Genomic DNA, 18,953 nt, shown 5'->3' with positions numbered 1-18,953 from the left:
AAGAAGGAAAGGGGGGGAGGAGGAGGAGAGGGAGAGGGAGAAGGAGAGAAAGAAAGGGGGAGAAGCAGAAGGAGGAGAAGCAGAAGAAGAGAAGGAAAGGGGGCAGGAGGTGGAGAAGGAGAGAAGAAAAGGAGGAGGAGGAGGAGGAGGAGAAGGAGAAGAAGGAAAGAGGGAGAAGGAGGAGGAGAGGGAGAAGGAGAGAAGAAAAGGGGGAGGAGAAGGAGAAGAAGGAAAGGGGGAGGAGGAGGAGGAGAGGGAGAGGGAGAAGGAGAAGAAAGAGAGAGGGAGAAGGAGAAGGAGGAGAAGCAGAAGAAGAGAAGGAAAGGGGGCAGGAGGAGAAGCACAACAGCCAGCACCTGCTGAAAAACTACAACTAGTCGTCAATCTATGTCTGCAATGGGATCCAGAATGTCTGTCACTAAGTAACACAGTTGTTAAGTGAGTTGTGTCCCACTTTATATCCTTTTTTAAAAATACCTCTATATGTTAAGTGAATCACACGGTTGTTAAGGAAGTCTGGCTCCCCCCCCCCCTTGGCTTTGCTTGTTGGAAGAGAGTTAGGAAGGCTGCAAATGACAAATAATGTGTCTTCAGGAAGCTGCAACTGTTGTAAATACATGCTGGCTGCCAAGCGTGATTGTGTGAGTGTGGGTTACTGCAGTGTTGTAAGTGCAAGGACCAATCAAAAGTCACTTTTTCTAGTGCTGTTTTAACTTAGAACATTCCCTAAATGAACGGTTGTAAGTCAACCATATAACAGGTTTGTGTAAAGCTCTTGAAAGAATCTGCAAAGCCATTAATGTGAATCAAGTACCGTATCTTGGAAACCCTGAAGCAGCTGCATTAATGAGAATAATTAAAAAGAAGCTCCAAAAGACATGGCAACACTGATGAGAATAACTAAAGAGGAGCTGCAAAAGACATGGCAACATTAATGAGAATAATTAAAGAGAAGCTCCAAAAGACACGGAAACATTGATGAGAATAATTAAAGAGAAGCTGCAAAAGACACAGCAACATTAATGAGAATAATTAAAGAGAAGCTCCAAAAGACACGGCAACATTGATGAAAATAATTAAAGAGGAGTGCCAAAAGACACGGCAACATTGATAAGAATAACTAAAGAGGAGCTCCAAAAGACATGGCAACATTAATGAAAGTAATTAAAGAAGAGATCCAAAAGACATGGCAACATTAATGAGAATAATTAAAGAGAAGCTCCAAAAGACACGGCAACATTGATGAGAATAACTAAAGAGAAGCTCCAAAAGACACGGCAACATTAATGAAAGTAATTAAAGAAGAGATCCAAAAGACACGGCAACATTAATGAGAATAATTAAAGAGAAGCTCCAAAAGACACGGCAATATTAATGAGAATAATTAAAGAGAAGCTGCAAAAGACACGGCAACATTGATGAGAATAACTAAAGAGGAGCTCCAAAAGACACGGAAACATTGATAAGAATAATTAAACAGAAGCTGCAAAAGACACAGCAATATTAATGAGAATAATTAAAGAGAAGCTCCAAAAGACACGGCAACATTGATAAGAATAACTAAAGAGAAGCTCCAAAAGACATGGCAACATTGGTGAGAATATTTAAAGGGGAATTGCAAAAGACACGGCAACATTGATGAGAATAAAGAGTAGCTGCAAAAGACTCGGCAACATTGATGAGAGTAACTAAAGAGGAGCTGCAAAAAACACGGCAACATTGATGAGAATAATTAAAGAGGAGCTCCAAAAGACACGGCAACATTAATGAGAATAATTAAAGAGAAGCTCCAAGCATCCAATCCCAATGGAGGAAGTGCAACAGATTCGCAGCCCTACTGCTGTGCCACTCATCCGTTGTCCTTCTTTGGGTCTCCTCTGGAGCTTGATGTTGCCCCGAGTCCCCCCAGGGAGCTGTGGGGTCTTAGGCAAATCACTCACCTGACCCCCGTACAGGGCACATCTCCGGAGTTTGTCCAATGGCCCAGCAGCGCCCGGAGTCACAACAGCATTGCATCTTGGTATACTGGCCAGGAAGCTCCCCTGCGCACCGTCCACCAATCAGCGCGGAGAAGCAGGTCCCAATTCGTTGGTCTGTGGGCAGAAGAAAGACAGAGGTAAGTCAGGAAATGACCGGACGGGGTACAGGTAGTCCTCGACTTATGACCACAACGGAGTCCAAGATTTATGTCACTAAGTGAGACACTTGTTAAATGCATTTTGCCCCATTTTACAACCTTTCCTGCCACAAGTGGATCGCTGGAGTTGTTAAGCTAGCAACACAGTTGTTTAAGTGAGTCTGGCTTTTCCCATTGACTTTGCTTGTCTGAAGGTCGCAAAAGGGGATCACGTGATCCCGGGACATTGCAACCGTCGTAAATGCGAGTCAGCTGCCAAGGATCTGAATTTCGATCACGATCACATGACCGCAGGGATGCTGCAACGGTCCCAAGTCACTTTTTTCAGGGTCATTGTGAATGCTCACTTATCAATCAATCAATCAATCAAATAAACCCCTTGCATTCACCATGCTGGCTGGGGAAGATGGGAAATGGAGTCCAACATAAACCCAGACAGCCTGCAGCTAGGGGATTTGCGCAAGCAGTCTGAAGGTGAAACTGCATGCAGAGGATCACAGGGTCCCCCCTCCTGCTACGATGGGGGGGGAGCCTCGTGGGGGGGGGCTTTGGGCTTTGGCAGCAGACTGTGACGGAGAGATCTTGGATGGGCCAAAATTCAGGCATGTTTTTTTTTCTCTTTGTATTGAATGAGTAAGATGGTCCTTGACTTATGACCGCAACCGAGGGCAAAATTTCCAGTGCTAAGCCAGACATTTGTGAGTTTTGTCCCGTTTTCTTGCCACAGTTGTTAAGTGAAACACGGCAATTAAGTTAGTCACACGGTTGTTAAAAGGCCGCAAAAGGGGATCACGTGACCCCCGGGACACTGCAACCATCACGAGTACATGCCAGTTGCCAAGCATCCAAAATTTTGACCACGTGACGGTCGTAAGTGTGAAAAACAGTCATAAGTCACTTTTTTTTAGTGCCGTTGTAACTTTGGTCACTGAATGAATGGTTAATAATAATAATAATAATAATAATAATAATAATAATAATAATAATAATAATAATAATAATAAAGTTGGAAGGGACCTTGGAGGTCATCAAGTCCAACCCCCTGCTCAGGCAGGTAACCCTACACCATTTCGGACAAATGGCTGTCCAGTCTCTTCTTAAAAACTTCCAGTGTGAGAGCATTCACCGCTTCTGGAGGCAGGTTGTTCCACTGGTTAATTGTTCTAACTGTCAGGAAGTTTCTCCTTAGTTCTAGGTTGCTTCTCTCTTTGGTTAGTTTCCATCCGTTGCTTCTTGTCCTGCCTTTAGGCTCCTTGGAGAATAGCTTGACTCCCTCTTCTTTGGGGCATCCCCTGAGATATTGGAACATTGCTATCATGTCCCCCCTCATCCTTCTCTTCATTAAACTGGACATATCCAATTCCATCAACCTTTCCTTATATGTTTTAGCCTCCAGTCCCCTAATCCTCTTTGTTGCTCTTCTCTGTACTCTTTCTAGAGTCTCAGCATCTTTTTTACATCGTGGTGACCAAAACTGGATGCCGTATTCCAAGTGTGGCCTTACCAAGGCCTTGTAAAGTGGTATTAACACTTCACATGATCTTGATTCTCTCCCTCTGTTGATGCAGCCCAGCACTGTGTTGGCCTTTTTGGCAGCTGAGCACACGGCTGGCTCATATTTAAGTGACTGTCCACTAGGACTCCGAGGTCCCTCTCACAGTTACTACTATTGAGCAAGGTACCCCCTATACTATACCTGTGCATTTGGTTTTTCTTGCCTAAATGTTGTTATGGGGAGGCCTGCTTGTATTGTCCCCTTGTAACGTGGAGACACCAAGACTTTATTTCCCATTAAGCACTGAGGGGAAAAAAGCATCCGGTTGGGAAGCTGGGATGAGCAGCACGGGCGGACTCTTTCAAAAAAATAAAATAAAATTCAGGCTTGCTTTTGTTTCCCAAAGGGGTCCGTGGGGAAGACCCCCGAAGCGTCAGCGGGGCTTAAGGAACAGGCGGAGGTGGGAAGAATCACCCAGCCGCTCATTCCTCACGGTTAAATAGTTCCTTTATGTGATTTCCTGCAGGCGACGGGCGAAAAAAAATATCGTACGGCGGTCTATCAGGAAAGGCTCCGTTCCTTTTGGAAAAATTGAGCATTTCGAACTATTCCTAGGGGGTCTCCGGCTAACTAATCGGGACCACAAAGATATCTTTAATCCGGCAAAGTTAAGGGATGCTGAGAAGTCCCCCCCAGGTGCTCGGGAACAAAAGACCCTTTCAGTCCAGGCAACGTAAACGCCAAGGGAAAGTTCTTCAAGTTTGGCCAGAAAAAATATTGTCCATCGCAGCTTGAGCGACAGCACATTTACGGCACATGTTTCGCTCCAGGGAAAGGGCCCCGGTGGCATGACGTAGTCCGGCTGGCCACGCCAAGGCCCCCTTGGGGAGGATTCGGTTATTTTTAAAACCTGGCTGGCCTAATTGAAACTGCCCGGCATTTGCTCAACGTTTTGGCAGCCGGGAAAAGAGTTCAGGGGTCCAGATGCTTATACAATTTGCCCCCACCCCATCCTTGCTCCGGGACCGTAATTCTTCCTCTCCGGCTCCTTTGCTTAGACAGAGAGAGAGAGAGAGAGAGAGAGAGAGAGAGAGAGAGAGAGAGAGAGAGAGAGNGAGAGAGAGGGAGGGAGGGAGGGAGAGAGAGAGAGAGAGAGAGAGAGAGAGAGAGAGAGAGAGAGAGAGAGAACGAAAGTGGGAAAGAGAAACACAGAGAGAGAATGAGAGAAAGAAAGAAAGAGGGGGGGAAAAAACAGAGAGAGAGGGAGAGAGAGACCAGGATAGAGAAGGAAAGAGGGAAAGAGAAACAGGGGGGGATTGAGAGAGAGAGAGAAAGAGAAACAGAGACAGGGATAGAGAGAAAGAAAAAAAGGGAGGGAGAGAGAATGAGAAAGAAAGAAAGTGAGAAAGAGAAACAGAGAGAGAGAATGAGAAAAAGAAAGAGAGAAAGAGGGAAAGAGAAACAGAGAGAGGGGAAATAGGGAGAGAGAAAGAAAGAGGAAAGCAGAAGTAGAGAGAGAGGGATAGAGAGAAGAAGAGGGAACGAGAAAGAGGGAGAGAGAGAGAAAGGAGAGAGAGAGAGAGAGAGAAGAGAAAAGCAAGTGATGAATTAATTTTTATTTTAATTGAATGTTACATTCAAGATCCTTGTTTATCGTTTCAGTGCTTCATTGCACATTTTATTCCATGTCTGTAGCCTGTAATCTACCAACCACCTCCATTTCACTTCTTGATCAACTCTGCAACCTTCTTGGTGGGCTCCTTTCCCTGGAGGAATCAGGACAGACCCTGCTTCGTGTTCTCCTCAACATCTCCTGTCTTCAGTTCCCCAAGGGAACAGTCAGTCTGAATAGGGATTTCCCCCACTCTGGTTTGCTCTTATCTTTTTTTTGGGGGGGGGGACTTCTACAGCTTTGGGGATTTCCTAGTGGTGTCCTATCCGAGCACGACCACCCCAGCCAGCTTCTAAGGCCAGAGGAGGGGCAGCCTTTGCAGAGAAGACCAAGTGAACGGGCAAATGAAACACATCACAACAGGAGAAGCTGGACTGACTGCAGCCGTAACTCCTGCTGGCCGGCATCTTTTCCCAATCTTGACCTTTGACCTTTCCCAGCCTCCCCACCAAGATTTGAACCCGGACCGCTTCTCTTTGCAAACAAGACTGGCAAATGTTTGCTCCCAACAGGGCTGAACAGCAAAAGGTCTGGAGGGTTTTTCTACTAGCTGTGCCAATTCTTCAATTCAAAGTAGAAATCTATCTCTCTTTCTCTTTCTCTCTCTCTTTCTGCCTCTCTTTCTCTCTCTCTCTCTCTCTCTTTTTGTCTCTTTCTTTTTCTCTTTCTCCCTCTTTCTTTTTCTCTTTCTCTTTTTGTCTCTCTATCTCTCTCGTTTTCTTTCTCTCTCCCTTTCTTTTTCTTTCTCCATCTCTTTTTCTATTTCTCTTTTTGTCTCTCTCTTTCTGTCTCTCTCTCTCTCTCTTTCTTTTTCTCTATCTCTCTTTCTCTTCCTCTCTTTCTGCCCCCCCTCTGTCTGTCTCTTTCTTTCTCTTTCTCTTTGTCTTTTTCTTTCTCTCTCTTCCTCTCTCTCCCTCCGTCTCTTTCTTTTTCTATTTCTTTTTGTCTCTGTCTTTCTTTCTCTCTCTTTTTCTTTCTGTCTCCCTTTCTTTTTCTCTTTCTCCTTCTCGCTTTCTTTTTCTATTTCTCTTTTTCTCTCTCTTTCTGTCTTTCTCTCTCTCTCTCTCTCTTTTCTCTTTCTCTCTCTTTTTCTTCCTCTTTCTGCCCCCCTCTCTTTCTGTCTCTCTTTCTTTCTCTCTCTTAGTCTTTTTCTTTCTTTTTCTTTCTCTCTTCCTATCTCTCTCTCCCTCCCTCTATTTCTATTTCTTTTTGTCTCTCTCTGTCTCTCTCTCTCTCCCTCTTTCTCTCCTTCTGTCTCTGTGACTCTCTTTCTCTCTCTCTTGCTCTCTAAAGAGTTATCAGAGCTTCATCTAAAAACGTGTCCTATCTTAATCAGGATCAAACCAACCAACTTTTATCTTCCTTCCTTTTCCTTCTGACAAGGTTCTTTAACTGCCACCCTGCGTGGCATCTGCGGGAATTCATTGTATAAGTGGGGTACAGCCCCCCCCTGCACCCCTCAGTGGGACTGCAGAGTCTCATATCAAATTGTAGGTCACATCGCGACCGGCTGAGGGCCTAGGCCAGCCCTGGAACTGATCTTTTTTTCAGATAAAAAAATGCTGCATTTCAATGGTTAGATGCCCTAGACCAGGGGTCTTCAAACTTGGCCCTTTTATGACTTGTGGACTTCAACTCCCAGAATTCCTCAGCCAGCCAAGCTGGCTGAGGGATTCTGGGAGTTGAAGTCCACAAGTCATAAAAGAGCCATGGTTCCCATATGCTGGCTGAGGAATTCTGGGAGCTGAAGTCCACAAGTCATAAAAGGTCCACGTTTGAAGACTCCTGCCCTATACATTGGTATCTGAATAGAGATCCTTTCAACATTCATATTTTACTCTGCTTTAAATCTAGGTGACATCTTAGCACAGATAGTCCTCGGTTCATGGCGACAACTAGTCCAAAATTTCTGTGGCTAAGCCAGGCAGTTGTTAAATGAGTTTTGCCCCATTTTACGACCGTTCTTGCCACACTGGTTAAGTGAATCAACTACAGTGGTTAAGTTAGTGACGTGGTTGTTAAGGGAATCTGCCTTCCCAGAAGGTTGCAAAAGGGGATCACGTGACCCCGGGGGGGAGGGACACTGCGACTGTCGTAAATATGAGACAGTTGCCAAGCGTCCAAATTTTGATCACCTGACTGCGGGGATGCTGCGATGGTCATAAGTCACTTTTCTCAGTGCTGTTGTAACTTCGAACAGTTACTAAATGAATGGTTATAAGTCAAGGACTATATGTATCTTATTCCAGTATCTCAGGGGCTGCCCCAAAGAAGAGGGAGTCAAGCTATTCTCCAAGGCGGCTGAAGGCAGGAGGAGAAGCAACGGATGGAAACTAATCAAGGAGAGAAGCAACCTGGAATTAAGGAGAAACCTCCTGACAGTAAGAACAAATAACCAGTGGAACTGCTTGCCACCAGAAGTTGTGGGTGCTCCATCACTGGAGGTTTTTAAGAAGAGATTGAACAACCATTTGTCTGAAATGGGATAGGGTCTCCTGCTTGAGCAGGGGGTTGGACTAGAAGACCTCCAAGGTCCCTTCCAACTTTGTTATTCTCTTCTCTTCTCTTCTATATTCTATATTTATTCTATTCTATTCTATATATACTGCTCACAAAAATAAAGGGAACATTTTACCATGGAACTGAAGGGGTTTGCGTTCCCTTTATTTTTGTGAGCAGTATATACCGGTATTCTATATTTTGTTTTCTATTCTCTACTCTACTCTACTCTACTCTACTCTACTCTACTCTACTCTACTCTACTCTACTCTACTCTACTCTACTCTACTCTACTCTACTCTACTCTACTCTACTCTACTCTACTTCATTCCATTCCATTCCATTCCATTTATTTTTTTCCAGATAACCGATGCTGCATTTCAATGATTAGATGGCCTAGACCAGGGGTAGGCAACCTTGGCTCTTTTATGACTGGTGGACTTCAACTCCCAGAATTCCTGAGCCAGTTGAAGTCCACGAGTCATAAAAGAGCCAAGATTGCCTACCCCTGGCCCAGACATTGGTATTTGAACATACATCTTTTTTTAACATTCATATTTTGCTGTGTTTTTAATCTAGGCGGAATGTTAATACATGTTGTAAGCCCACGTATGTTACGCCACACGCTAAATAAATAAATTTATTGTTTTAAGCAGCCTGCAAGGACTTGAACTTTGGCAGATGTTTGCTTTTGTCCAACCTCTCTCTCTCTCAAAAAAAAAAGATCTTTGTCCCATCTCAGCCGGGGTGCATTGTTCACCTCTGGCTGATGGGGAGGAAGGGTGGGGTGGGGTGTTTCCAGTTTGGGATCAAGACAGGGAAGGGAAAGCTTAAGGGTGGCTTATCTTCCTTGGGAGCAGCTGCAAGAAAATGGGGAGGGGGGGGGAGGCCATTCCTGGCAGCCCAGCCAATAAAATTACAAAGCAAGCGAGGAAGTCGTTAGAAAAGGAATTTTTCTGGTTAGGACAAGAGGGCGGGGGAGGGAGAAGGCATTTAGCCAAGCCTACATTCCAGATTTTTGTCCCCCCCCCCAATCAACAAAGAAGAGAACAGAAGCTTTATTTGCAAAGGTTTAACTGAGACACACACACCCACCCCACAAAAATCTGGCTCCTTCTGCGTTACTAGAACGGAACTGAACAGAATAATAGGATTGGAAGGGACCTTGGAGGTCATCTAGTCCAACCCCCTGCTCAGTATACCATTTCAGACAAATGGCTGTCCAGTCTCTTCTTGAAAACTTCCAGTGTTGGAGCATCCACAACTTCTGGAGGCAGGTTGTTCCACTGGTTAATTGTTCTAAATGTCAGGAAGTTTCTCCTTAGTTCTAGGTTGCTTCTCTCCTGGATTAGTTTCCATCCGTTGCTTCTTGTCCTGTCTTCAGGCGCCTTGGGGAATAGCCTGACTCCCTCTTCTTTGGGGCAGCCCCTGAGATACTGGAAGGCTGCTATCATGTCCCCCCTCGTGCTTCTTTTCATTAGGTGCACTTTGGCTTGCAAAAATGTGATAATTCCAGAAAGGAAACAGCTGTACGGCTAACTGTGAAATCTGGAAACAGTTAACCCCAAGCGGTTCACTTGAGTGGCCAGGCAACTCCCCACAACAGGGATAGCTGGTTCTCCAAGGTATTTTTTTGGAAGTAGTACTGAGAACCTAGAACTCTAGAGCTGGAAGGGACCTCAGAGGTCTTCTAGTCCAACCCCCTGCACAAGGCAGGAGATCTTATACCATCCCAGTCCAATGACTGCCTGGTCTATTTTTGTAAATGTCCAGGGAAGGAAGGAAGGAAGGAAGGGAGGGAGGGAGGGAGGGAGGGAGGAAGGAAGGAAGGAAGGAACCAAAAGGAGAAATAAAAAGGAGGAAGTAAGGAAGGAAAGAGGGGAGAGAAAAAGAGAAGGGAAATAAGAGATGGAGGGAGCCGGAGAGAAGCAAAAAATGGAGAAAAAGAAGAGAAGGAAGGAGAGAGTAGAGGGAAGGAAGGAAGGAAGGAAGGAAGGAAAGAAAGAAAGAAAGAAAGAAAGAAAGAAAGAAAGAAAGAAAGAAAGAAAGAAAGAAAGAAAGAAAGAAAAAGGTGTGAAGGAAGGAGAGGGAATCAGAATCAGAATAGAGCTGGAAGGGACCTTGGAGGTCTTCTAGTCCAGCCCCCTGCTCAAGCAGGAGAAGAAGGAGGGAAGGAGGGAGAGAATAGCAACAGCGCTCAGACTTATATACCGCTTCACAGCGCTTTCACAGCCCTCTCTAAGCGCTTTGCAGAGTCAGCATATTTGCCCCCAACAATCTGGGTCCTCCTTTCACCGACCTCGGAAGGACGGAAGGCCGAGTCGACCTCGAGCCGGTGAGAGGATCGAACTGCCAAACTGCTGGCAGCCGGCAGTCAGCGAAAGTAGCCTGCAGTACCGCAGTCTAACCACTGCGCCATCACCCCTCTTACCCTTGGGACTCCTTGCCACTTAGAACAGTGAGGCCCAGCCGGGCCGTATTAGCGTCTCGCTTACCCACACAACGGGACCCGTCCGGGCTGGTCATGAAGCCTCGTGGGCAGGCGCAGACGTAGCTGCCCACCGTGTTCGTACACTCTCCGCCGTTGCAAACGCCGGGCGTGCTGCTGCACTCGTCCGCATCTGGGGAGGAGGAGATGGCGGTCAATCGGCTGCGCCTGGCCACAGTTTGGGCTGATAATAAGCCAAGCCACCCCTCCCCAGGAAAGACCCGGCCCTGGGGGGGACAGACCCCCTTGGGGAGCCCAATCTAAGAAGGAGGGAGGAGGGTGAGGAAGGAGGGTGTGCGTTTTATTCAGGCAATACACAAACGTAGCTTAAATAAAGCATCAGCAGATCTCTCTACCTGCTTCTACTTCTATATCTCTATATCTCTATATTTATATCTATACCTATATCTAATTCTATATTTATATCTGTATCTATACATCTATAGGTTATATATATCTCTCTCTCTATATATATATTTACATCTCTATATCTATATCTTTACATTTATATCTATATCTATATATTTATATTTATATCTATACATCTATAGATTATATCTCTCTATAAATATATTTATATCTCTATATCTATACATTTATATCTATATCTATATATTTATATTTATATCTATACATCTATAGATTATATCTCTCTATAAATATATTTATATCTCTATATCTATATCTCTACATTTATATCTACATCTAATTTATATATTTAGATTTATATCTATACATCTATAGATTATATCTCTATCTCTATATCCATATCTATATTTATATCTATATATTCATATTTATATCTATATATTATATCTATCTATATATATCAATATTGATATATCTATATCTATATATTTAGATTTATATCTATATATCTATATCTCTACATTTATCTCTATTTCTATATCTAATCTACATATTTATATTTATATTGCATATCTATATCTATAACTCTATATCACTACATCTATCTCTATCTCTATATCTAGCCTATATATTTATAGTTATCTCTATATCTATTTATATCTATATCTACATTTATCTCTATAACGATATACAATCTATTTATATATTTATATGTATACATCTCTATAGCTATATTTATCTCTGTATCTAATCTAGTTATGCTCAGCTGCCCCGAGCATGTGTAGAGTTTCCCCACCCTCTCCAATCATCTTCGGAGCGATGGCCTCTTTGCAACCACAGGGCACCTCTCTGTCCCTCTGGACAGCCTGGACACCCTCCACGCCCCTCTCCGCTTCCCCCCACCCGAACCCACCCTGGGCCTCCTCACCTTCGCACTTGTGGTTGGTCTCGCTCTGCTTGTGACCGGCCGGGCACTTGCACTCGTAGGAGCCCACCGTGTTGAGGCAGTTGCCCCCTTGGCACAGCCCGGGGATGGCTTGGCACTCGTCCACATCTGCAGGGAGAGAGCAGGACCCCCAGCCCTGAGTCAGCCCACCTGCCCGGGAGAAGAGGGGACAGGGGCCTCGGAGGGCAGGAATGCCATCCAGAAACTCTTCCACCCATCCGCCTGTCTATGGAGGTTCTCCGTCCTCCATTGGTCCTGTTTTTTTCAGGAGGCAACTGGACTTTCTTGGTTTATCTTTGAAGACGTTTCGCTTCTCCTCCAAGAAGCTTCTTCGGCTCTGATTGGATGGTGGGGAAGGGAAGGATTTATACTCCTTGCAGACAGCTGGTCATTTGCCTCCTTTTGGAGAGTCGTTGAGGCCGCTTGGAAGTTTATCTGTGTCCTCAAGGTCACCTGAGGGGTGCACATGGGTGTGGAGCCTTTTATTTGAAGACGTTTCGCTTCTCCTCCAAGAAGCTTCTTCCGTTCTGACCGGATGGTGGGGGAATGGAAGGATTTATACTCCTTGCAGACAGCTGGTCATTTGCATCCTTTTAGAGCAGGGGTGTCAAACTCAATTTCATTGAGGGCCGCATCAGCATTGTGGTTGCCCTGGGGGGCCGGGTGGGTGTGGCCTACTGGGTGGGCATGGATGGAGTGGGTGCAGCCTACTGGGTGGGCATGGCCAGCTCTACATCATTCGCGTCAAGGGTGCCTGTGGGGGCCTGGGAAGGAGTGGGACAGATCTGAGGGTCTCTGGCAGAAAGGGGTGGGACCAGGGCAGAGCCCACCAAGCCGGATAGGTGAAGGAGGCCAGGGCCATTTGCTGGCCACTTCCAGGCGATGGTGCATTTCTTCATTCCCCACAAAGGGTGACCCCTCCCCAGCATGCACCCAGGGGCCGGGGCCAACATGCACCCAGGGGCTGGTTCCCCGCTGTTCCCAGAGGGCCTTGTGGAGCTAAGACTGAATGCATTTTGGCATAGATGGCCACCACAAAATTGTACATGGATCCCGGCCGGCCTGGGCCAGGGCCAAGACAGCAGGGGCCATTCCCTCACTGTTTCCAGGATGGCTTCATGGGCCACATGAAACCCCTTCGCGGGCTGCATCCGGCCCCCGGGCCTTGTGGTTGACATGTCTGTTTTACAGGGTCGTTGAGGCCACTTGGAGGTTTACCTGTCTCCTCAGGGTCACCTGAGTGTGGAGCCTTGGAACTGCTGAGGACACCATCTACCTCCAGTCTACAACACCGTCCTTTCAGCAGTTCCTTTGCACCACTCAGGTGACCCCGAGGACACAGAGAAACCTCCAAGTGGCCTCAACGGCTCTCCAAAAGGATGCAAATGACCAGCTGTCTGCAAGGAATATAAAATCCTTCCATTTCCCTTCCATCCAGTCAGAGCTGAAGAAACTTCTTGGAGGAGAAGCGAAAAGCCTTCCAAAAAACAAGGAAGTCCATTTGACTCCTGAAAAAAAAAACACCTTGGGGACTACCCTTCCCCCTTTCCAACCCTGGGCCCCACATATCCTCTTTCTATGACCCCGATCCAGCCCCAAATTTCTGTTGCAAAGCGAGAACAGCTGTTATGTGAGCTTTGGCTCATTTTACGACCTTTCTTGCCCCCATCATTAAGCGAATCGCTGCGGTTCTTAAGTCAGTAACACGGCTGTTAAGGGAATCTGGAGTAGTAACTGTGAGAGGGATCTCGGAGTCCTAGTGGACAATAACTTAGATATGAGCCAGCCGTGTGCTGCAGCTGCCAAAAAGGCCAACACAGTGCTGGGCTGCATTAACAGAGGGAGAGAATCAAGATCACGTGAAGTGTTAATACCACTTTACAAGGCCTTGGTAAGGCCACACTTGGAATCCTGCATCCAGTTTTGGTCACCACGATGTAAAAAACATGTTGAGACTCCAGGAAGAGTGCAGAGAAGAGCAACAAAGATGATTAGGGGACTGGAGGCTAAAGCAAATAAGGAACGGCTGCTGGAATTGGGGATGTCTAATTTAACGAAGAGAAGGACGAGGGGGGACATGATCGCAGTCTTCCAGTATCTCAGGGGCTGCCCCAAAGAAGAGGGAGTCAAGCTGTTCTCCAAGGTGCCTGAAGGCAGGACAAGAAGCAACGGATGGAAACTAATCAAGGAGAGAAGCAACCTGGAACTAAGGAGAAACTTCCTGACAGTGAGAACAATTAACCAGTGGAACCACCTGCCTCCAGAAGCGGTGAATGCTCCAACACTGGAAGTTTTTAAGAAGAGACTGGACAGCCATTTGTCTGAAATGGTATAGGGTTTCCTGCCTGAGCAGGGGGTTGGACTAGATGACCTCCAAGCTCCCTTCCAACTTTATTATTATTATTATTATGGATCATCGCACAGTCAGCCAGATGTTCAGACTGGATTTGGCATTTTTGTCTACCTATCGAGTCCTTACCCAGGACCTGGGATAGGCAGATGTGGATGTTTGATGGTATTACAGATCTCGTCGCAGGATCGAAGCAGTTCCTAGTAAGGCCGCCTTTTGCAATTGACTAATGGCGAATTTGTCAATGCCGATGATGGTGTTCCAGTGGTGCTCCAGTTGTTTTGGTATTGCACCCAAGGCGCCTATTACTATTGGTACTACCCTTGCTTGCTTTTGCCACAGTCTTTCTATTTCTATTTGTAGGTCTTTGTATTTTGTATTATTATTATTATTATTATTATTATTATTATTATTATTATTATTATTATTATTATTACTACTACTACTACTACTACTACTACTACTACTACTACTACTACTAGCTGTACCTGGCCACGCGTTGCTATGGCTCAGTCTGGTTAAATGGAAAAGAAAGAAAAGAGAAAGCGCACGTTTGTGTCACAGGTGTGACATCTATATAATAGTAGGTATATAAAAATGCGCGCGTATTCGAATGCAACGATGTGTCAAAATTTCAAAGCAATCGGTGAAGAACTTTCAGAGATTTAAGATTTTGAACAAACGAACATTTACATTTTTATTTATATAGATTATTATTACTACTACTACTACTACTACTACTACTACTACTACTACTACTACTACTACTACTTTGCTTGTTGGATGGGGATATCCCATGACCCCTGCAAGCGTCACAAATACGAGACAGCTTTGATCCGGTGGGGAATGCCACAATGGTCGTAAGTGTGAAAACAGGCCGTAAGTCTTTTTTTTTTTTTAGCGCTGCTGTGGCTTCAGTCACTCAATGAACTGTTATAAATCAAGAACTGCCTGTATTGGCCGGAAACTCCTGTTGGAGCTGGCCAGACGATCTGACCTCAAAGAGGGGTAAGGCATCCCTCTTTGTTGGAGCATTCACTGCTTCTGGAGGCAGGTTGTTCCACTGGTTAATTGTTCTAACTGTCAGGAAGTTTCTCCTTAGTTCCAGGTTGCTTCTCTCCTTGATTAGTTTCCATCCGTTGCTTCTCGTCCTCCCTTCAGGCGCTTTGGAGAATAGCTTGACTCCCTTTGTGGCCCTCCAATCTCTTCTTAAAAATCTCCAGTGATGGAGCGCCCACAATTTCTGGTGGCAAGCTGTTCCATTGGTTAATTGTCCTCCCTGTCGGGAAGTTTCTCCTTAATTCCAGGTTGCTTCTCTCCTTGATTAACCAGTGGAACCACCTGCCTCCAGAAGCGGTGAATGCTCCAACGCTGGAAGTTTTTAAGAAGAGACTGGACGGCCATTTGTCTGAAATGGTATAGGATTTCCTGCCTGAGCAGGGGGTTGGACTAGATGACCTCCAAGGTCCCTTCCAACTTTATTATTATTATTACTTGTCTGTCTGATTAGTTTCCACCCATTGCTTCTCGTCCTGCCTTCGTATAGGGCCTCCTGCTTGAGCAGGGGGATGGACTAGAAGACCTCCAAGGTCCCTTCCAGCTCTATTCTGATTGGTCGATTGATATGCACCTTTGTGGCTGCCATCTCAACCTTTTGGACCAGGCACTGCATAGAAAACCCGGCTGTCTCATGCAGAAAAACCACCACTGACCTTGGCAAGCTCCGGTACGGATGTTGGGGATGAACCCGCGGCGGCAGGGGTGGGGCTGGGCCGGACACATCTCGCAGGGGTGGCCCCAGGCACGGCCGATGGTAGCGCAGCACATGGTCTTGGTGCAGACGATGCCGCTCAGCTGCCCTTGGCACATCTGCTTGTTCACCTGGCTGAAGCAGGGCCCCGTCCGGTAATCTAGGAAGGAAAGAAGGGAGGCGGTCAGTGCCAAGGCAGAAATGGGGGTCCCTCGGATGAGTAGACAGACCCCTGAGGGTGCCCGGAGGAGGGTCCGAAGGGGGCTTCCATTAATTTCTATTCTATTCTATTCTATTCTATTCTATTCTATTCTATTCTATTCTATTCTATTCTATTCTATTCATTTAATTTCTATTCTATTCTATTCTTTTAATTTCTATTCTTCTATTCTATTCTATTCATTTAATTTCTATTCTATTCTATTCTATTCTATTCATTTAATTTCTATTCTATTCTATTCATTTAATTTCTATTCTATTCTATTCATTTAATTTTTATTCTATTCATTTAATTTCTATTCTTCTATTCTATTCTATTCTATTCATTTCTTTCTATTCTATTCTATTCATTTAATTTCTATTCTATTCTATTCTATTCATTTAATTTCTATTCTATTCATTTAATTTCTATTCTGTTCTATTCTATTCTATTCATTTAATTTCTATTCTATTCTATTCTATTCTTTTAATTTCTATTCTTCTATTCTATTCTATTCATTTAATTTCTATTCTATTCTATTCTATTCATTTAATTTCTATTCTATTCATTTAATTTCTATTTCTATTCTATTCATTTAATTTCTATTCTATTCATTTAATTTCTATTCTTCTATTCTATTCATTTAATTTCTTTCTATTCTATTCTATTCTATTCATTTAATTTCTATTCTATTCTATTCTATTCTATTCTATTCATTTAATTTCTATTCTATTCTATTCTATTCATTTAATTTCTATTCTATTCTATTCTATTCATTTAATTTCTATTCTATTCTATTCATTTAATTTCTATTCTATTCTATTCATTTAATTTCTATTCTATTCATTTAATTTCTATTCTATTCTATTCATTTAATTTCTATTCTATTCTATTCATTTAATTTCTATTCTATTCTATTCATTTAATTTCTATTCTATTTTATTCTATTCTATTCATTTAATTTCTATTCTATTCTATTCATTTAATTTCTATTCTATTCTATTCCATTCATTTAATTTCTATTCTATTCATTTAATTTCTATTCTATTCTATTCTATTCATTTAATTTCTATTCTATTCTGTTCCTTCTCTTGGAGGGGTCTCCAACTCTTCACCTTCACCCCCCCTCCCCACGGGATTGGGTCAGCGTGGTGACCCACTGAGGTTTCCTGCCTTTGAAACCAATAGAGCAATTAAAAGAAGGAGACCGGCTGAGACCAAAGGAGAGAAGCCACCCACCCCTCAGCATCTGCAAAGAAGATGTGTGTGTGTGTATGCGGGGGGTGGGGGGTCTTGAAGGACAAGAGAGGCATTGTCAGGGTGGGGAAAACATCTTTTCTTAATTTCCTGGCCTCCAGAGAGGCCTGCCTTTCCCACGTTGTGGCCGTCATCCTGGGTTTCAGCAGCCGGTCCAAGGCTCGGGGTGGGGGTGGGGATGCGGCAGCTTGCAGGAATTGGGGGTGGTGGAGGAGGTTTTTCTCTCTTTTTTTAGCAAGGGGTTCCAACTCTGTGTCATCCCTGTGTCAGGGGTTGGGGACATGTGGGAATGTGAAGGAATAGAATAGAATAGAATAGAATAGAATAGAATAGAATAGAATAGAGTAGAGTAGAGTAGAGTAGAGTAGAGTAGAGTAGAGTAGAGTAGAGTAGAGTAGAGTAGAGTAGAGTAGAATTGAATTACAGAGTAGAATTGAATAGAATTACAGAATAGAATAGAGTAGATAGAATAGAATTACAGAATAGAGTAGAGTAGAGTAGAGTAGAGTAGAATAGAATTACAGAATAGAGTAGAGTAGAGTAGAGTAGAGTAGAGTAGAGTAGAGTAGAGTAGGATAGGCCTCAGAGGTCATCTAGTCCAACCCCCTACTCAGACAGGAAACCCTCTACCATTTCAGACAAATGGCCATCCAATCGCTTCTTAAAAACCTCTCTCCTTCCTTCACACCCTTTTCTTTCTACCTTTCTTTTTTTTCCTTCCCTTCCCTCTACTGAGGGAAAATGGAGAAAAAGAAGAGAAGGAAGGAGAGAGTAGAGTCTACTACTCTCTCCTTCCTTCTCTTCTTTTTCTCCATTTTTCCCTTCTCTCCTTCTCCCTCCATCTCTTATTTCCCTTCTCTTTTTCTCTGCCTCTTCTTTCCTCTCCTTCCTTTCTCCCTTCTTTCTTTCTTTCTTTCTTTCTTTCTTTCTTTCTTTCTTTCTTTCTTTCTTTCTTTCTTTCTTTTTCTTTCTTTCTTTCTCTTCCTTCCTTCTTCTTGTAAGAGCCCCGGTGGTGCAGTGGTTAGAATGGAGCATTGCAGGCTAACTCCCTGCCCACTGCCACGAGTTCGATCCTGACCAGCTCAAGGTCGACTCAGCCTTCTGAGGTCCATAAAATGAGGACCCAGATTGTTGGGGGCAAAGATGCTGACTCTGTAAACCGCTTAGACAGGTCTGTAAAAGCATTGTGAAGCGGTATATAAGTCTAAGGGCTACTGCTAGTGCTATTTCAGATAAGTGGCTGTCCAGTCTCTTCTTGAAAACTTCCAGTGTTGGAGCACCCACAACTTCTAGTGGCAAGCCGTTCCACTGGTTAACGGTTCTCACTGTTGGGAAATTTCTTCTTAGTTCTTCTTTCCTTGATTAGTTTCCATCCTTTTGTTTCTTGTCCTGCCTTCAGGGGCTTTTGGAGAATAGCTTGACCCCCTCCTCAAATATTGGAAGACTGTCCTGAGTCCAGGAAGACCCCCGAGTTGCACGTCGAATCTGTCTTGGGTAGCGCAACCCCATCCAGGGTTAATGCCGGCTGGGGAATTCTGGGAGTTGAAGTCCACCCATCCTCAAGTCGGCCAGGGGGGGGAACCTCCCCCCCACCGGAGCCTGAACAGGACCCGCCAGGGAAACCTTCGGGAAGGAGCCAGACGCCCCCTCCTCTTTTCTGAGCTCTGCTCCCAAAATAGATTTGGTGTGGGGGGGGAAGCACGGGGAAGGCAGCAAAATGGACAAAAATAGATTTCCTGATTGAAGTTCCCAGCAAGAGAGGGAGAGCAGCCAATGCTGTCTGCAGTGGGG

General features: G+C 44.6%; 1 protein-coding gene across 1 annotated transcript in view; it reads right to left on the bottom strand.

The window, feature by feature from the left end:
- LOC107289734 (fibrillin-2) overlaps window positions 1-18,953 on the bottom strand; it is a 172,158-nt gene that overhangs the window by 110,058 nt on the left and 43,147 nt on the right. Inside the window, 4 exon segments of the mRNA XM_015818536.1 lie at window positions 1,941-2,093; window positions 10,299-10,424; window positions 11,589-11,714; window positions 15,669-15,866. Of these exon segments, the coding sequence (XP_015674022.1) occupies window positions 1,941-2,093; window positions 10,299-10,424; window positions 11,589-11,714; window positions 15,669-15,866 (603 nt within the window).

The sequence above is a fragment of the Protobothrops mucrosquamatus genome, unplaced genomic scaffold, assembly GCF_001527695.2.
Source record: "Protobothrops mucrosquamatus isolate PMUCROS unplaced genomic scaffold, P.Mucros_1.0 scaffold760, whole genome shotgun sequence".
Taxonomy (NCBI): domain Eukaryota; kingdom Metazoa; phylum Chordata; class Lepidosauria; order Squamata; family Viperidae; genus Protobothrops; species Protobothrops mucrosquamatus.
Note: the sequence above shows the minus strand (reverse complement) of the source record. Positions and strands in the feature narration are given on the sequence as shown.